The following is an 18,723-nucleotide window of genomic DNA, read 5'->3' as shown; positions in this document are numbered from 1 at the left end:
CTGTACTGATTGTGCAATAACTAGATGTAAATTTCCTGTTTCACCTGCTGTTTCCTATTGGTTAGAAAATTGGTGATCCTTTGACAGGTGGAAGCAGGAATGGAAAGCTGGGAGAGTTCCAAGTGAAGAAGTTCTGGAATTATTGTATTAAATGTGGAGCTGAAGTCCAAAAACGGAATCCTTGCATATGTCCCTGGGTTGTCAAGATGTTGCAAGATATAGTACAGGCCCATATTAACTGCATCATCCACTGACTGGTTCTCTTGATAAGCAAATTGAAGGGGTCCAATGAGGGAGCTGTAATATCCTTCAAGCAAGCTAACACCAGCTTCTCAAAAGTCTTCATGACCACTGATGTCAAAGCAACAGTCTTTGCTAAAGCTAATGCTGTGTGCAGCAGATCACCGTTGTACGAAGTAAGCCTGTCATGTATATATAGTGTTGTACAGTGTCCTGTTAATGAGTTACTTACTGCACTGTTGTGCAGGCAAACCTTGCTTCACACCCACACCTACTAACCCTTAAACACCAGTGACATCACGACTATCTCACCAACAATGAGAGTAGTGAAATAAGTAGAACACCTAATTTAAATATATGTACAATAACAATAAATCCACAGTGATGGCCAGAGTGAAAGAAATGTTTCTGAATCACAAATATCAATGAGCACAGAACAACGAGCAAATTACAGTCCCTCAGAACACAAAATCCTGACTGTATAGCACATATTTAGCCTTGTGTCTGTCAGTGAAGCTTACTGTTCCTATGCTGACACGCTGCCTTTATTTTACTGACTGTAGAAGTTGTTCTATACTGCAACACAGACAGCCTGTGGCTGCAGGGAACAGCTGGTAAGATATGCACAACATAACCAGCCTTATCACCCACTGCCACAAACACAAATATAAATGCAGATGGTGAATCATGTTACAAAATACTGCACTGTGAAAACTGAATGGGTATAAAACATGTGAGTTTGCTTAATGAAGCATCTGAAACATGACATACCTATCTAACTCAATTCAATATGCCTTGTTGCTGTTCAGATGCAGCAGTGTTTGCAGGTTTCCATGCAGGTGTCCAAGTTTTTGCTTTTGCTGTACAGTGTAATTGTTCCCATATTTTTTACTATAAATATGCTTTATTTTATATCTTGTTCAGAAATGAAAATACATGCTGCTGTATAAACCCCATGGTCATATTACCCTGTTTGTGATTAAACTTCTCATGTGTACATCTCATGCACTGAGTAAACCTTACACACCAGTGACATCATGGCTATCTCACCAATGAGAGTGGCTGAAGAATTAGAGCACCTAATTTAAATACATGCTGCTGTATAAACCCCGTGGTCATATTACCCTGTTTGTGATTATACTTCTCATGCGTACATCTTATGCACTGCGGTGGTGGTGCTGTGGTAGCGTTGTTGCCTCACAGTAAGAAGTTGCCCTGTTCGATTCTCAGTTAGAGCGTCTTCTGTGTGGCGACATGCGTGAATGGGCGTTCCTTCATTGAAGGTTGTGCGTCAGGCCCGGCAAGTCGGCACGTAAAAATCTACTGCCAATCATTAGTGGACCGGAGTTCCACTGTGGCGACCCCTAACCGGGAAAAGCTGAAAGACACAACAACAACAACATGTGTACATCTTATGCACTCAGTAAACCTTATACACCAGTGACATCATGGCTATCTCACCAATGAGAGTGGCTGAAGAAATAGATCACCTAATTTAAATACATGGTGCTATATAAACGCCATGATCATAGTACCCTGTTTGTGATTAAACTTCTCATGTGTACATGTTATGACCTGAGTAAACCTTTGGCCCGATTCTACTGTCTTCTTACTGCAGAACATAATGTACAAGTGGACTCCCCTGTGGATGTCTACAACTGCCTTTACCCCATCTTCCATTCCTGTTGTAGACGTACACAAGAGAGTCCTGGAATGACCTCAGTGTTTATACAACAGCATGTATTTTCATTTCTAGACAAGATATAAAATACAAATTATTAGCCTAATATATCCATAGAGAACCTACAGGACACATGCATACTGCCAGCATGGGAAAAACTGAGAAAATAATACAAACTAAAATGGAAGAAGGAATAAAGCCAGTTGTAGATTTGTAAAAGTCAGTCAAAAATAATGGAAATGAATTACCAAAATTAGCAGCAGATTTTAAATATTGTTCTTATAAGTTTACATAGTTGAGAGAATAAGATTTGAATTAGTGAGCATTTTCTGAAGGATATCAAGTCTGAAATGCAAATGACTGACATTATTTAGCATCCTCTGTCCTCAGTGATGTGCCAAAAACACACAAATGATATGAGGGACAGACCAAAAATATGAGGCAAAAATTGGACATTCTGAGAAATTCTGGAAAGCTGAGGAAATATGCTTTCCACAGCGTGCAAAACAACATGCTGTCTGCACTATGAAAGGATATTCTACCCCTTCTCATATAAGAACATGCTTCCAGCTCTACTATAAAAAGAATATTTTACTACTCACTCTTACAGGCTGCAAAGATAATAAAGGACTTGAAAACGCATTTACTGTTTTGTTCAGTTAAAAAATATACATATATAAATGCTTGTGGTCCAAATCCACAACTTCTTAAAAAAAGGGAACTGGCTCTGTGTCAGGCATTCAAAATGTCCATCTTCACATTCCCATTTACCTACTCAAAGTTTCTGAGCCTCCAAAAATGGAGAGACTTCCATTTCAAGATCTTACTCATCGAACATGTATAAATTACACCCACCTAGTTTATCTCATCTGTGAGCTCTGGGTACCCATTTCCTCTCCTGTCTAAAGAACTACCTGCACTATTCTGAATTCAGGAAGAGATTGCTGCCCAGGGACAGCGTATCTTACTGACTTATCTTTCCCAACACATCTAGGAAGCCCACCTCATCCAGAAAAGTATTCTCTACAAGGTTAATTGTCAGTCTGCTAAAGATCTCAGCAGGGTCACAGCAGAGACTGGGATGTTAGCATAAAGGACTGGGAGGTTGGCATAATGGTTAAGGTGTTTACCTTACAGACATAAGGTGCAGGGTTTGATTCTCACAAGAGGTAAATGGCTAGTCTTAAAATGGCCCCCAAGTTATTCTAGTACTAATCTATAAACCCATGAATTTATAAGGATTGGCTTTACTCCATGAACTTTTTCTCACAGAAGGCTATGTGGATCAGGACAAGTTCTGTTACCATATATTCAATAAAGAAACAAGGAAGGGCAATGTCATTTGTATTCATTCAGGAAATCTAGGGGATGACCAATCTATCTTTGGCCTACTATATACATGTCTTTCCAACAATCTAGCACACTGTCTCTGAAGATTTACTGTTTTATAGACTATACTTGTAAAATCTATCAGTACCATGAGATGGAGCTTTCACATTTTGTAGCTGCCAAAACCAGATATCTTTGGCTGGAACTCTAAATAAGTTCTCCATGGACTACACATGGTTCCCACAGATGCATTTATAAAACAAGGCACTGTCCATAAACAAACATAGGCCAAAACTGAAAAATAATATTTGCACAGGTCATAGAAAATTAAACAAAGGAAATCAGAAATACAAACTATATGCTGTAAAGAAAACTCTTGTTGAAAAAAACATTGCATAACTCTATAAAACACATGGGCATGGTTAACAATTCATATCCTCAATGTTATGGAGAAGAACTGAAGGAAAGTTCTGTCTATTAATGGAAGAACCCTAGATTTTCTCAATAATAAGAAAAAAGGCTGAGATTTTTGCACCCGAAAGTTCCTGTGCAGAATGAATTATCCTCCTGAATGACCACCTCTCAGAAGGGCTAAGGCTTTATTAAGCATGGTGACCTGCTGGTATATGAGGGTGGTTACTAAAGTAATCTACTGGACTTGCTGACCCCGCAGTTGTCTAAAAATCATTTAGAACACTAAAACCAAAAAAGCACATTAATCAGCACATTACAACAGTTAACTGTAATCAATACCAGCACTTGCATATACTACACACTTTATACAACCATTCAGATATACAGAACAGACAACTATACAACTACGACTTCATACAACTATACAACTACAGACATCAAACAACTATAAAACCACACACTTCATACAACTATACACTTCAGACTACAGCTATACAACTACACATTTCATACAACTATACAACCACACATTTCATACAGCTATACAACTATACACTTTAGACTATAAGTATACAACTGCAGACTTCATACAACTGTATAATCACACACTTCCTACAACTATAAAACCACACACTTTATACAGATACAAACCTATATAAATACACACTGTTGTGCACTTCATACTACAACTAGAGAACAACAAAAAATATGTAAAGTGTGCATGCTGGTCTCATAATTGCATACACTAGTTTTAGATACAGTTTTGGTCAAGTAAAAGAATAATTAGGTTTTACACTCTGATAACACTTTATAAAGGGAAGGGGCAAAAAACTACAATCAGATGGAACTATAAAATAGTGAAGAATAGCTTACCCGTGTTTCTGCTTTTCTTTCCTTTTTGGGAGACATATTTTTCTTTTTTCTTCTTTGTCTTAGCAGGTGTTATGTCCTCATGCATTTCATTTTTCTTTGCCTTATCAGGTGTTATGTCATCAAACATGTTTTCCTTCTTTGCTTTAGCAGGTGTTATATGTCATCAAACATTTCTTTCATCTTTGTCTTATCAGGTGTTATGTCATCAAACATTTTTTCCTTCTTTGGCTTAGCAGGTGATATGTCAAACATTTTTCCTTCTTTGGCTTAGCAGGTGTTATGTCAAACATTTCTTCCTTCTTTGCCCTAAGAGGTGACAGCCATCTCCTTCTTAGCCTTAGCTGGTGTTATGTTCTCAGGCATTTCCTTCTTTTTTGACTTAGATGTTCTTCTGCCACATGGAAAGAGAGTTTCAAGTGCTGCCATTGCAGCATTTTCCTTTGCCGTTTTTTTGTCTGGTCCTGTACCAGTGAATTTCTGACCATCAACTTCAACCTGTCCAAAATATTAAAGTAAAGTAATGTCTGGTAAAGTTAAAAAAAACATGCATTGTTTATGTTGACAAGATAGTCTCACAAGATAGTGCCTATTTTCAGAGAAGAACCAAAGTGGTATTTATGCTGCTGAAGGATAAATTGTCCAGGACACCAGGAACATATCTCTTGTCCCAGGAAGTTCTTTTAATTTATCCTCCATTTACATCTGTTATAAACTCAGTCTTTTACAGGTTGCTGGATATGCTGCCTGTTTAATTATACTTTCAGAACTTATTAGCACTAACCTGTACTACTTACAGTGACCTAACTCTACTTTTAATTACATTCCAGAAGAATATATATATATATATATATATATATATATATATATATATATATATATAAAACAAATATACAGGTTTGAATATATTTCTTACTTTGATATTTCATTGTTAGAACAGTTTTATTATTGCCACATGGCCCAGTATTGTAATTTTTACTTTCAAGTGCCATATCTACCACATTCTGCTCATGCCACAATATGTAATAAGTATGCCAAACTCAGCAATTTACCCCTGTGATCAAATGTCATGCAATGGATGAACAACTCTTTTCTCTCCAGGTCTCAGCTGAAAGTGGACCATCCTAGTCAGAATTTCCCAGTACACAAAGTAAAGTTTATTTTGCATACTGGTACAGAAGCTGGCTACACGTTGTTACTTTAGCACTGGCTGAAGACTTAAACTGGGCTGTCTCACTGCATCCTGAATGTGATGAACTGAAAAAGGCACAAGGTATAATGTTTACTTATGTTTTATGTGACCCACATGCCCCCTGTAATGAAGCCACTAGTATGTACGAAGGCTGATCCTTCTGCTAGGCAAGGTTATTGTATGCAACAAACCCTTACCCCTCAGAATCCCATTTGTTTCCCCAATGCTGATAAAGATAACATGTGGAACTCTGCACCAGCAGCCTTATTAGAGGGTACTAAAGCCTTACTGTCCTTGCTGATGATGTCAGAACGGTCACTGCCTCATTTAAAAGGACATCTGAGACAAATAAAGGAATACACATTAAGTAAAATAGGTTTTCTCTTTTTATTTATTTATTTATTTGCAATGACATATTGGTCGCTTGCATCAGGTCTTAATAAAGATGTTTTCAGTTAAGGTGGTCTTCTAGTCTTCATCAAAGTCAGAGATGTGCTAACTAGCATATGAAATTGTACTCTTAACTGATAAGATCTCCCCAAACAATAACGTTATTTGTAAGTCAACAGCTGAATAACTGATTTTAAAATTTGTGACTATAAAATGACAAACTTACCCTGAATGTTAACACAAAGCATGTATAAAAAGTACTAGTCAGAGGCCAAGTCTTAAACATACACATTACCTGCATGATGTAGCGCTTGTCATGGCTGCTTCCACACTTAGATAACAGTTCATATTCCAGCTCTTCTACCATGGCATTCAACTCCAATGCAGGATTTTTCACATGTTTTGGGATAACTGGATCTGGTTGTTTATTAGCCTTAATAGAAAAGACAGAAAGTAAGTATAACTTTCAACCCATGTGGTAAGAATCAGTATCAAGCTTAGCATTCACCAGTGAACTTTCAAGATTCCTTAAAGGTGCTGTAAGACCCACACACTGAGCATCTAAGATCATTCAGCCCACATGGACCAATAAAAGATCATGGTAGATCATGGTCACATTTACCAGGATGAAAGGATCTAATAGCCTTTGCTACACTCAGGCTTCTGATTCTAGATAGACAGCCAACCCCCCCCCCCATTCTTATGCAGCCCAGAGAAGAGGGGTTGAAATACCTGAAAATAGCATCAACTATTGCTAAAACATTACCTCAGGTGGATGCAGTCTCAGTGGGCTTTAAGGGTTTCGAATTTGCACCTTTGTGACTCATAGAGGTATGTGTACTGGCTATGGGCATGCAGGTGAAGGTGGGTGTGCTATTCTGTAAACTGATAGGTGAGATTTCCTAGTCTTTAGTTTGGGATGCTAAGACAGTGTTCTCTTAACCTCAGTGTACAATGATGTAGTGGAGGTGTGTGTGTGTGTGTGTGTGTGTGTGTGTGTGTGTGTGTGTGTGTGTGTGTGTGTGTGTGTGTGTGTGTGTGTGTGTGTGTGTGTGTGTGTGTGTGTGTGTGTATGTGTGTGTGTGTGCACATTGTGTTTACCAAATACATTTTGAGGTTAGAAGGGAGCATCCAAATTCAATAAACACCTACACCTTTCACATGCTGAATCAATAAAAGGTTTCTGGTAAATATGTGGCCAGCATGCAATTCAAGTAAATATTCTCCTAGTAAGGAAAGAGCACTGTGATAGAATCAGCAAAACAGCTGGCACACAGCATAAACTCTGGTTGCTGCAATCATCTGCAAGCAGCTGTCAAAGCAGGCTCTAAGGTTAACAAAGACCAGGCCAAATGCAAGCAGCTGTCAAAGCAGGCTCTAAGGTTAACAAAGACCAGGCCGAATGCAAGCAGCTGTCAAAGCAGGCTCTAAGGTTAACAAAGACCAGGCCGAATGCAAGCAGCTGTCAAAGCAGGCTCTAAGGTTAACAAAGACCAGGCCGAATGCAAGCAGCTGTCAAAGCAGGCTCTAAGGTTAACAAAGACCAGGCCAAAGACACTTGAAATTGACTGGAGAGAAAGCAGAAGACTTGAAGGAATTCCTCAGGACTCAAACACCTCAGGAAAAAGGAGATGTAGGTGGAGCTGAAGAAGAATGGCAGCACATCAACCCAGCACGTGTGAGGCCTGAGGCCTACAGAACAGATATGCAGCTGAGCCAGTTATGGAAACATGGTACATAAGGAAAGCTGGCAGTGGAATGGAGAAGCTCAGCAAGTCATCAAAAGAAAGGAGTGCAGGAAAAGATGGGAGACAGAAAAGACAGAACAGGCTAACAATCAGGCAAAGGCAGGACTTGCAAAAGAAAAGAACAAGGTATCGGAGGCACTCTACCAGCTTCTGGAAAGTGACTCAGTAGATGGTACAAAGAAACTCTATCAGGTTGCAAGGCAAAGTCAGAAAGATAAAGAAGATAGTCAGACACCCTTCAAAAGGAATGCCAGCAACAACCTTCAGAACAGTCCACAGGACATCAAAGGCATATGAACGGAGTACTTCCAGAAGCTTTTGAATGTAGAAAATCCCTAGGTACAACCTATGATGAGAGAAGAGGATGAGCCCACCCTAGAAGAAGTAAAAACAGCACTAAGGAAAATGAAATCATGCAAAGTAACAGGCTCAGATGAGGTGACAGCAGATATTATCAAGATGTTGGGTGAGATAGAGAAGAGAGAGCTTCTGGGGGTACTCATAGAAAAATGGAGAGAAAGGTGTATTCTGTATGACTGGAGAATAAGCGTAATAGTGCTAGTGTACAAGAACAAAGGGGATATCCACAAATGAGGGCTGTACTGAGATATGAAATAGAGTAGTAGAAAGAAAAACTGGAGATAAGCAGTTCAGATTCAGATCAGGATGCAGCACAACCAACCCAATGTTTACAGTCAGACAGATAGTTGAGAAGAAGCTAGAGATGAGGAAAGAGTCCAACTGGACATTCATATGACAGGGTTCCAGGAAAACTAATTTGGGCAGTCCTGCAATGGTTTGAAATCTCAGAAACATTGGCAGGACCTGGTGACTCAAGTACAAACAGTGCTCGGTCTCACAGAGTAGTTCCCAGTGTGAGTGAGTGTGCATCAGGGTTCAGGTCCGTGTCCACTGCTGTTCATACTGGTAATGGACTACATTAGCAAACAGGTCAGAGGGGACACATCAACAATGAAGCTGTATGTAGACAATGTGGTATTACAGGCAGACTCTGAGCAAGAATTTCAGCAAAGGATAGAGGAATGTAATACAAAGCTTAAGGTACATGGTATGAAACTGAGCACAGATAAGACAGTTATAATGGCAGCAGATGAGGAAATCAGAAGCTGAGAAATGAGACAGACAGAAAAATAGAGGAACAGGTTATCAGCTCCAAATATCTGGGAGAGGTGATGCAGTAGAAGGGAAGTCTAAATGAAGAAGTCAAAGCTAGAATCAGAGGGCCAGTGGCCAACTGGCACAGAGCATCAGGGGTACTGTATGATAGAAGAGTGCCGAAAAAGCTGATGGTACAGAAACCTTGGCAGTAAAGACAGAGCAGCTGATGAAGAGACAAGTGGTAGAATGCACACTATGGAACAGATGATGAAATGAAAACATCAGAGCTGAAGCAAAACTAGCTCCAATTGTAGACAAGGTCAACGATACAGATTATGGCTGTTCAGACACATGTACAGAAAAGCAGAAAAAATCTGGTGAATAAGATTTGGGACAGATAGAAAGAAGGGAAGAGGAAACATGGGCATCCAGCAAAGAGGTGGATGGATTTTGCCAGAGAAGACCTGCTACAGTCAGGCATGACTGTAGGAGAAGGCAGCAGAGTGGCATTAAATCCAGAGAGATGGCGACATTTGGCACAACACCCCTGTAGAAAATGTGAAAAAGGAAGCTGATAATGATGACAATGATGCTGATGTATCAGTTAGGATCTACTTCTAAACCTCAAAAATCTCATATAATCGAAATTCAGTTTCACAAGACAAAATGCAAAAGCTTAAATACCTGGACAATTTTTTCCCAGGGCAATTAAACACTTGCCCAATCTTAAACGAAGCTCACACCATAGTAAATAAAACCCACCTTGGTGGGGCCTCTGCCCCCCCCCACTCCCCTAACTATATATAACAACTCTGGGATTGCACTACAATGGAGAAAAGAGCACGTTGGACAAGTGTTTACTTACCCTGGGAAAAATTCACCGTTCGGGTATTCAAGATTTCACAGTTTTTGTCTTGTGAAAATGACATTCAATTATACAAGATTTCGAGCTTCAAAAGGGGATCAGTCATTTGTTCTGGTGCCTTAAAATACCTAGTGCTTTCAATCCATCTACAGAAGAGCAACACCTCAATGAGATTCTTTAACAGGTCATTCAGCCAAAGGGGTATGAGAAAACAGGATAGCTTAATAACCTTTCTTTTGGTATAAAATAGAAGGCTATAATGGATTGGACTAGAAAATAGTGATAATCTGGGATCTGGTAAAGGAATCTGGGATCTGGTAAAGGAATCTGGGATCTGGTAAAGGATACAAGACCACAAACTGTAACTCCAGTAGGAACAAGTAACAATGTGTCATCAGCAATCATGAAGAGCAAGATCAAATGCAATCAATAGCTGAAACAATAGGTTAATTTGGTCTCTTCTTAAATGAATCATAGTGCAAATAGTATAAACAAATAGTTCCAATTGTAAAGTGAAGAGATTTGATGCAGTAACAGCAGAGCAATCAGCACAAGTAACAATAGTATATCAGATGATGTAATCCAATACTCTCCAGAGAAGTGCTGTAGAGCAGTAACTTTAAATGCAGCAATAAGTAACAAATAACAATAGCATATCAGATTATGTAATTCAATACTCTATAGAGAAGTACTGTAGAGCAATAGCTTTAAATGCAGCAGCAAGTAACAAGTAACAATAGTATACCAGATGATGTAATCCAATACTCTTTAGAGAAGTGCTGTAGAGCAGTAGCTTTAAATGCTGCAGTCAGTAACACATAACAGTAGTATACCAGATGATGTAATCCAATACTCTATAGAGAAGTACTGTAGAGCAGTAGCTTTAAATGCAGCAGCAAGTAACAAGTAACAATAGTATACCAGATGATGTAATCCAATACTCTATAGAGAAGTACTGTAGAGCAGTAGCTTTAAATGCAGCAGCAAGTAACAAGTAACAATAGTATACCAGATGATGTAATCCAATACTCTTTAGAGAAGTGCTGTAGAGCAGTAGCTTTAAATGCTGCAGTCAGTAACACGTAACAGTAGTATACCAGATGATGTAATCCAATACTCTCTAGAGAAGTACTGTAGAGCAGTAGCTTTAAATGCAGCAATAAGTAACAAATAACAATAGCATATCAGATTATGTAATCCAATACTCTCTAGAGAAGTGCTGTAGAGCAGTAGCTTTAAATGCTGCAGTCAGTAACATGTAACAGTAGTATACCATATGATGTAGTCCAATACTCTGTAGAGAAGTGCTGTAGAGCAATAGCTTTAAATGCATACAGTACATCATCCAGCAACAAGCACTGTGTCAAAACCAATGATCAAAAAGTGCAATCAGTAACTGAGATAATAAGTAAATTTGGTTTCTATATACCTAGTATAAGTAACTGGCAACAATGTAAAATTGTTTTAAATAGTAACAGCAAAAGTACAGTATTATATTAGATACTGCCGGTAATGAACATTAATGCAACAGCAACAAGGCATAATAGTACAAATTAATAATATTACAGAGAGCAGAACAGAAATGTACAGATCAAGCAAAGATCAAAAGCAAAGCTGAAGCTTATCTTTATAGTAATGTTTAAAATGCAGAGTGGAACTGGATAAAGAAATACCACATATGATGGGGAATTCCACTGCCACCCTAGTAGAGTTTTGGAAAATTCTCAGAAGTAATCTCTTCTGTGGTAAGCTCTCAGAAGTAATCTCTTCTCTCTACCCTATTGACACCTGAATAGACATGTTATCATGCTGAAAGCTCACAGTGGTTACGTTACACATTACTAGACCAAAAGGTTCAGTAGACATGCATGGAAATGGAGAAAGTCAGTCGATAACTATTTTTCATAAAAATCGTTCTACATAGACAACATTTGTTGTTGCTACTAATTGTTCAGCAGATGGTGAATCAAATTATGTAGGAAACACAAGTTCAGGTTATGACTAAGCAATTTACAATTATAAAGATTAATAAAATATACAGACAGCAAAACATTTCCAGGCAAGAAGCTGTCATCATCCCAACCCGCACTTCTCCTATGTATATTAGAAGTCCAGATGTTTGGACAGGTCTTGGTCCATAGTGCAGAACTATACTCTGGGAGACATATACATTTTAAATTTCCCATATTCTGCTTACAGGAGACCTGTTTCAACCCACCTCTAGAAGTTTGGGTGAATCCAGGACAGTTAGTGACTGGCATGCTGCAGGCCAGGTCAACAACCCCTGTTATGTCAACCCAGTGGTCATCAGAGCCACATACTTCCCTTTTTATGCTTCTGCCACAAGCATGCCATTTATCTCCCTAGTGCTGTCAGTTTTATCTTACCTCATGACCTACCTGATGGTTATCCAAGTATTACATCAGACATTGCAGTCCCTGCAGCATGCCTTCCATACCCAACCATCTCCAGTTTTGGCAGCCAGATACCTCCCTTCTTGTAATAAGTGCAAGATCTGGTACCAGACATTTCTTCTGGGCAGCACAGTGACCCAATGGTTAAGTTGGGAGGGTGGCCTAATGGTTAAGGTGTTTGCCTTACAACACAAGGTACAGCATTTGAATCTCTCAGGGGATAACTGGCTAGGCTTAAAATGGCTCACAAGGGCAGTTAGTCTAGTACTACCTTATGAACCTTATAGCTGAGTGGTGCAAAGAATAATTTCTCAAATGTAGTCACTTTCTGTGTGGAATGTGCAAGTCCGATCTGTATCTTCATGGGCTTTTGTAGGGTATTGCAGTTTCTTCCCATTCCAAAAATATGATGACATACATATATGTGCGCACTCACATGTGTATAGTACTTTCATAATGGTTTCAGGTTTTAACTAGAGACCTTGCAATTCCTGGAACTGCAGGCATAACAGTCACCATTTAGGATAGCTAATTAATATGTAATTACCTGCTTTGCCCCATTTTTTCTACAACACTCTTTCTGCTAACAAAGACCAGTTAGCTCTGGGAGGTCTTTCCTAAGGTCATCCAGAGGTCCGATCCCTGGCCTCTTTTTCAGTCTAAGATGGTGCCACCTCACAGAAAGCGGTTCTCCAGTTCGATCCTCGGCAGGGGTGCCTTCTGTGCGGAGTCTGCTTGTCCTCTCTGTGGTCGCATGGGTTTCCTCCGAGTGCTCCGGTTTCCTCCCACATCCCAAAAGACATGCTGTAGGTGGATTGAACACTCTAAATTGGCCCTAGGTGTGAGTGTGTACGTGTGTGCCTTCTGTGGAAGGTTGGGCACCAGGCTGGCAACTCGACACTGTAAAACTCCACTGCCAGTCATGAGCAGATAGGTGATCTGCTGTGGCGACCCCTAACTGTGAAAAGCTGAAAGAAGAAGAAAGAAGATGGTTATAAAGACTTACATAGGCCAGATCTACTTCTCCCAGAGGGATCTTAACAGAGTCTTGATATGTCAGATCTAGATGAGAAGGAAGGTGCTTTTCACCTTCTCCCCTCAAAAGCAAAATATTGGTGAGATGATAAGGCCTATGAGGACAAAAGCAGATGGGTAAAGCAGGAGTTGTTTCTGCATCCCTAGAAGTAACACAGGTACCAACCAGACATTCTGGGTGAGCAGACACTTATAGATGAAAACGTCTGTCATATCTACACTGTAGATATGTTGATGTGTAAATCCTATGCTATAGGCCTGGGCTGTCCAGCTTTTAGACAGGATAAACAAAGTTTTAGAAAAGTGTGCCTTTCTGTTAGCAAAATCACCAGGAAATAAAAGTGAAGCAGAGGAGCTTTTAGAAACCTCCTCAGCAATCCTGAATTTCAACCTAACTGCTCTCTCATGAAGGTGGCCGAAGAGGAGAGGATGAGCTTCTTTTACATCTGCACTAAAAATCCACCCTGCAAAACAGGGAGGAAGAAAGGCTATATATAACATTTCAGTTCTTGCTTTCTCCACACGACATATTGTAGCTGTTTTTCCTACTAAAAAGGTTAGACATCCACTAAGTCACCAACCTTCAGAAAGACAGGTCCACTTCTCTGGTTCTTTTTGGGTATTAGAAAATACAACAGGAGACAAAGGGTTGGTTCTGAATATCAGCAGTCATAATCTGTTATTGCAAAATACAGTTTTACATAGTCACAAGTAGTATTTATTTCCTTTCTTTTACAGAAAATGGGATATGCTGCTTGGACCCCTAACCACCCCAACTTTACATCAGAACTGGAAGGAAGAACATATTCATCATGAGGATCTCCTGTCTGGACAGTCAGTTCATTGTAGCTTGTAAATATCACCTGTTGACCATGGCAAGAGATTCTTCTTTCAACAAACTTCATGTTCCAATAAACTAGGACAAGTCAAGAATGATTAAAGCAATCCTTTTTTTCCAGTGTTCATTCTTTATATAACCTCTGTAAAAACCCTGCTTCCTTTATTAAGATTCATGGTTCTGTAGGGGGTTGGCTTCCTCGTTTATGGACCAAGCCAAGATATTAGTAGGAGTGTCTGTCCTGACTTTTTAGGCACAAATTACAACGATCCTGCAAGTCAACATTTGTGTGCAGAAAATGCAAATCTCCTCATGTTTCACATAAGCCTGCTGTCTTTTCAGTATAGAGGTGAATCTGGGCAGCTTAACACTATCGTTCCTCATGTCTAGCATGACTGACCATATGAGAGGCTCACAGCTAGTTATTATTGGTTTTAAATGTACTTTTGGTATTATGGGTTATACTACCATGTGAGACACAAACAATCCTTTTGAGCAGCTCTTTTCATGTGGGCTGCCACTTCCCTGATTCCTACACTCCTGGGGTTATGACTCAAGTGTACAGATGGGTGTCATGGAGTTAGTACATTTGTGAGGAACTCGTTATAATGGCATGTCTGTAAAAGAAGTCAAGTAATATATAAAACGTTGCTGTACACAGAAAAGTTATTTTCCTTTGAAGAGGATAGACAGGAATAAAAATGCAAACCCTGTGCACAACTTCACCCCAGATGTAGTAGCTTAGGAAAAGAGAATTATGGGTAAGAAAAACTAAAAAAAAACTTCCTGCACTATTAAACCTACAAAATTTGCCACACAACTCTCCCCCCCACACAAAAAGTGGGAACAATAATGAACACTGGTAGGGTAGGATTTGACATTACAGAAGGAGATCATTAGGGGCATTTTTTTTTCTTTTCTGGCTTCAAAAGCATCTGAAGAAGTCAGAACTGGGAAGTGCTCCATTCAATGATTAAAAATAGGCCCCAACTTGGTGGGATCTTGGCTGGTTTCATCCTCTTCATCAATCACAGTTAGATGTAATACAATAAATATATAATAGCTTCCACCTCTCACATTCACCTGTTCCCCCCTCTAGTGAGTATCAGGTACTTTCAACCCAGTCAATTAAAAAATTAAGATTTATACCTAGACTGTTAATCTAACAAAGAACTCCCAAGAGCATAGGCTGTCTGAAGGAGATGGCCATAATACTTGACCTATCCTGGAGGGTCCAAGAACTGACTGAAAATAAGATTTATAACAGAATCTTTCACTGTTAATGAAAATCCTGTAGAACAAATTTCTATAACCTATAGAATCTAGCAAATACTCCTAACAGAAAACATAGACAGAATACAAACCTTACAAGCCTCTCGAGTCTCACGAACATTTTCCTTTCTTTTTGGTATACCACTAGAAACGTCTGTTGGTAAGCCAAGAGTTTCCAATATCTGCAACAAAGAGATAAGCCAAAAATTCATTGCAAGCCCAACTTAAAAACGCAAACTTCTGTAAATTACACTGTTTATCACCAGCAATTTACAAGCTACTGCCACACAGATTGTATTTATTTATTCATTCATTTTTGTCCATCCACATCTACACCAAGAGGGATCCATCAACTGCCCACATGCTTTAGTTTGCTCTGAAAATGATGACCGCACACTGGAACTGTCCACGGTGGTCACACTCTAGTAATGAGCTTCTATACTTGCACCACACAAAGGTCCCTGCAGCTCCCCATCAGTTTGGCTACAAACAGGCCCCACCTCGCTGGAATCTTGCATGGTTCCATCCTCTTCATCAATCACAGTTTGATGTAATGCAGTAAATATATAATAGCTCCCACCTCTCACATTCACATGTCCCCTCCCAGTGACTATCAGGTACTTTTATGCCAATCAAGGAAAAAAAATTAAGATTTATACCTAGACTGTTAATCTAACAAAGAACTCCCGAGAGCATAGGCTGTCTGAAGGAGATGGCCATAATACTTGACCCATCCTGGAGGGTCCAAGAACTGACTGAATCTTCAGCTAGATCAAACACACAATTAAGTGTTTTATTTCCATTTATTAACCAATGTAGAATGCTAATCCAAATGGATCATTTTAGGCTTAGCTTGGGAGAGACTTAAATACAATGGTCAAGTTTCTTCAAGGGGGTTGTGAGATGGCATAATGTTTAAGGTGTGTACCTCACAAACAAAGTACAGCATTTGATTGTCACCTTTCAGGGAAATAAACTAAACTTAAAATGGCCCACAAGGGCAGCTAGCCTAGTACTTACCTATGAATCTGTAAGTCTAAATACACAGTAAATATAGTAAAATATTGTCATATTTACAACATAATTAAAATTATTAAAAACTGTAAAGTTATAGACGACTATTTTGTTATTTTCTTAGTGATCAAGTATTGTAGAATAATAAATAAATTACTTAAAATATATGACAGAGGGGCAGTAATTGGAAAAGTGTAACAGATGATTAGTTTGTGGGGTTAGTAGAGAATAAAGTAGTTAGGGTGAAATCGGGGTGAAGTCCATGGAACACTGCTAATTACACAGTGGGGCCTAGGGTCACACAGTTTCAACTAAGGTATGTAATAAAAACTCATTTGCATGTGGCTTCTTTGAATAGGAATTTTTTTAGATGGTAAAGAAATTGATTTAAGATGGTGAGGTATGTTATCCAGGGGTCCCCTGCCTTCCCATGATGTGGTACCTTCCATATGTGAACTTGACATCTTTAATACTAATACATATTAATTTCAATGTCACACAACCATGGAAAAAAATAAAAATAAGGCACATAGACAGAAAAAAAAGATTTTTTACTGGGAAATGCAATTGGTGTTTTAAAATTGAGTAAAAGAAATAATAAGAATTTATACTCAACTTAGACACAGATATTCTAGGCTTGCCAATATTTCAAATGTACTATGTGGGACATTTTTTACAGAAAAGCATAAGTGTTCAAAACAAAGTATACCCACAACTAGTGCAAAGATCTGGACTTAATTTTTTGGTAAAATAAAAGCTTAATATTATATCATTTGGATTGCTTCTGTCGTTTCATGTAGTGATAAATTGTTTCAGTTAGAAAATAATTGTTTTATGCAACTGTTACAGGAAACTTGGGAATCACTTTCTGTCCTAAAATCTGAAGTACACTTAAAATTTTTATATATTTTTTCAGCCTGCAAATGCCAGATAGGAACTGTCCTACACAAAGATGGACAGGTGGCAGCCCTAATACAAACACTCTCTCTACAAACAGTCCATTAAAAAGGACAGCAGTGAATAAAGCATCTCAGTGGTAATCTATTAATTATTATACCATGCGAACATCGGAAAAGACGAGAAACGTGCACGCTGATTGGCTAATCCAACCAGCGTGCACATACTAAATCGTACGACAAACAAGGAAACAAGTCCGGTCAGTAAATATCGTGCTGCGGCGACAGCAAGCAAACATTAACGTACAGTAAACGTAAAAACAAAAAACACACAACAATTCAAGTAAAATACACAAAATTAACCATTACCCATATAATATTTCTCATTCCCTCACCTCGAACACAAACAAAATCAAAACTCATACAGTCGCAAATACACCACACACACACTACATAACCACCAGTTATAACCCAACAAAACCAAGCATTCTCATAAAACCATTCACTCACCTATATTCCCTACAATACCTATACACACACAACTCCAAAATATACATATTAAAACACACCAGACATCCCTTGCAAAGTAAAAACACACACCATACCAAATGTCCACATCAGCATACATCTTCTAAAACCGCATACAACACCACCATCTAGTGACCAATTACTAAAAGTACATATTTTAAAAAATTAAAACAAATTAACACTACACCACATTTCAACATACCCATAACTAGTAAAACATAACTACACGTTATAAACTTCTACACTGCTTAAACTATTTTATAACAAGCATCACCTACCCTTTTGATTACATCCCTTCAAAAACAATAATAAAATAAAAACAAACTGAAAGTGTGGACTATTTTATCTCACAAAAAGTGGAAGAATACAAAAAAAAGCTAACAAAAACCTAAATAACAACAATACAAATATAATACAAAGCGAACTAACACCATGGTATAATAGCAATAACCCACTTCTGGGTGTGGGTAATGCTGGATTTACCCACGGTTGTCTTTGTTTGGTTCCGAGGGCAAACCACGCCAACCGTGGGTAAATCCAGCATTACCCACACCCAGGCGTGGGTTATTGCTATAATATATCCCCCACAAGGAATTTTTTTTTAACTTTTGGGTCTGATTTGTTTTAAAACACTATCAAGTTACAATCCATTTTTTCAATAAAATTTAAATTTCATTGAGGAGGTGTAATCGAACTCTAGGTAAAAACTGCAATAACCCATCCAAACTATGACAAGCTCTTGCTAAAGAGGTATACATTATCCATTCTTTCAAAGAGGAGTACAGCCCGGCATTAATAGCATAAAATGAGAACAGGAGATGTATCAAACCCATGCTGCACCTACATTTATTATGAGTGAAATCTCACCACAACATCAT

At 38.7% G+C, this 18,723-nt stretch overlaps 1 protein-coding gene across 1 annotated transcript in view; it reads left to right on the top strand.

Annotated features, from left to right (window-relative positions):
- Positions 1 to 14,079, top strand: part of LOC122788848 (progestin and adipoQ receptor family member 3-like) — a 792,623-nt gene extending 778,544 nt beyond the window's left edge. Inside the window, exon 9 of the mRNA XM_044055736.1 lies at positions 14,036 to 14,079. Coding sequence (XP_043911671.1) covers positions 14,036 to 14,064 — 29 coding nt within the window. The 3' untranslated portion in view covers positions 14,065 to 14,079. The remainder of the gene's footprint in view (positions 1 to 14,035) is intronic.
- The last annotated feature ends 4,644 nt before the right edge of the window (positions 14,080 to 18,723 follow it).

Source organism: Protopterus annectens, chromosome 14.part0 (genome assembly GCF_019279795.1).
Source record: "Protopterus annectens isolate FY-2018-M chromosome 14.part0, PAN1.0, whole genome shotgun sequence".
NCBI classification, from domain to species: domain Eukaryota; kingdom Metazoa; phylum Chordata; order Ceratodontiformes; family Protopteridae; genus Protopterus; species Protopterus annectens.
Note: the sequence above shows the minus strand (reverse complement) of the source record. Positions and strands in the feature narration are given on the sequence as shown.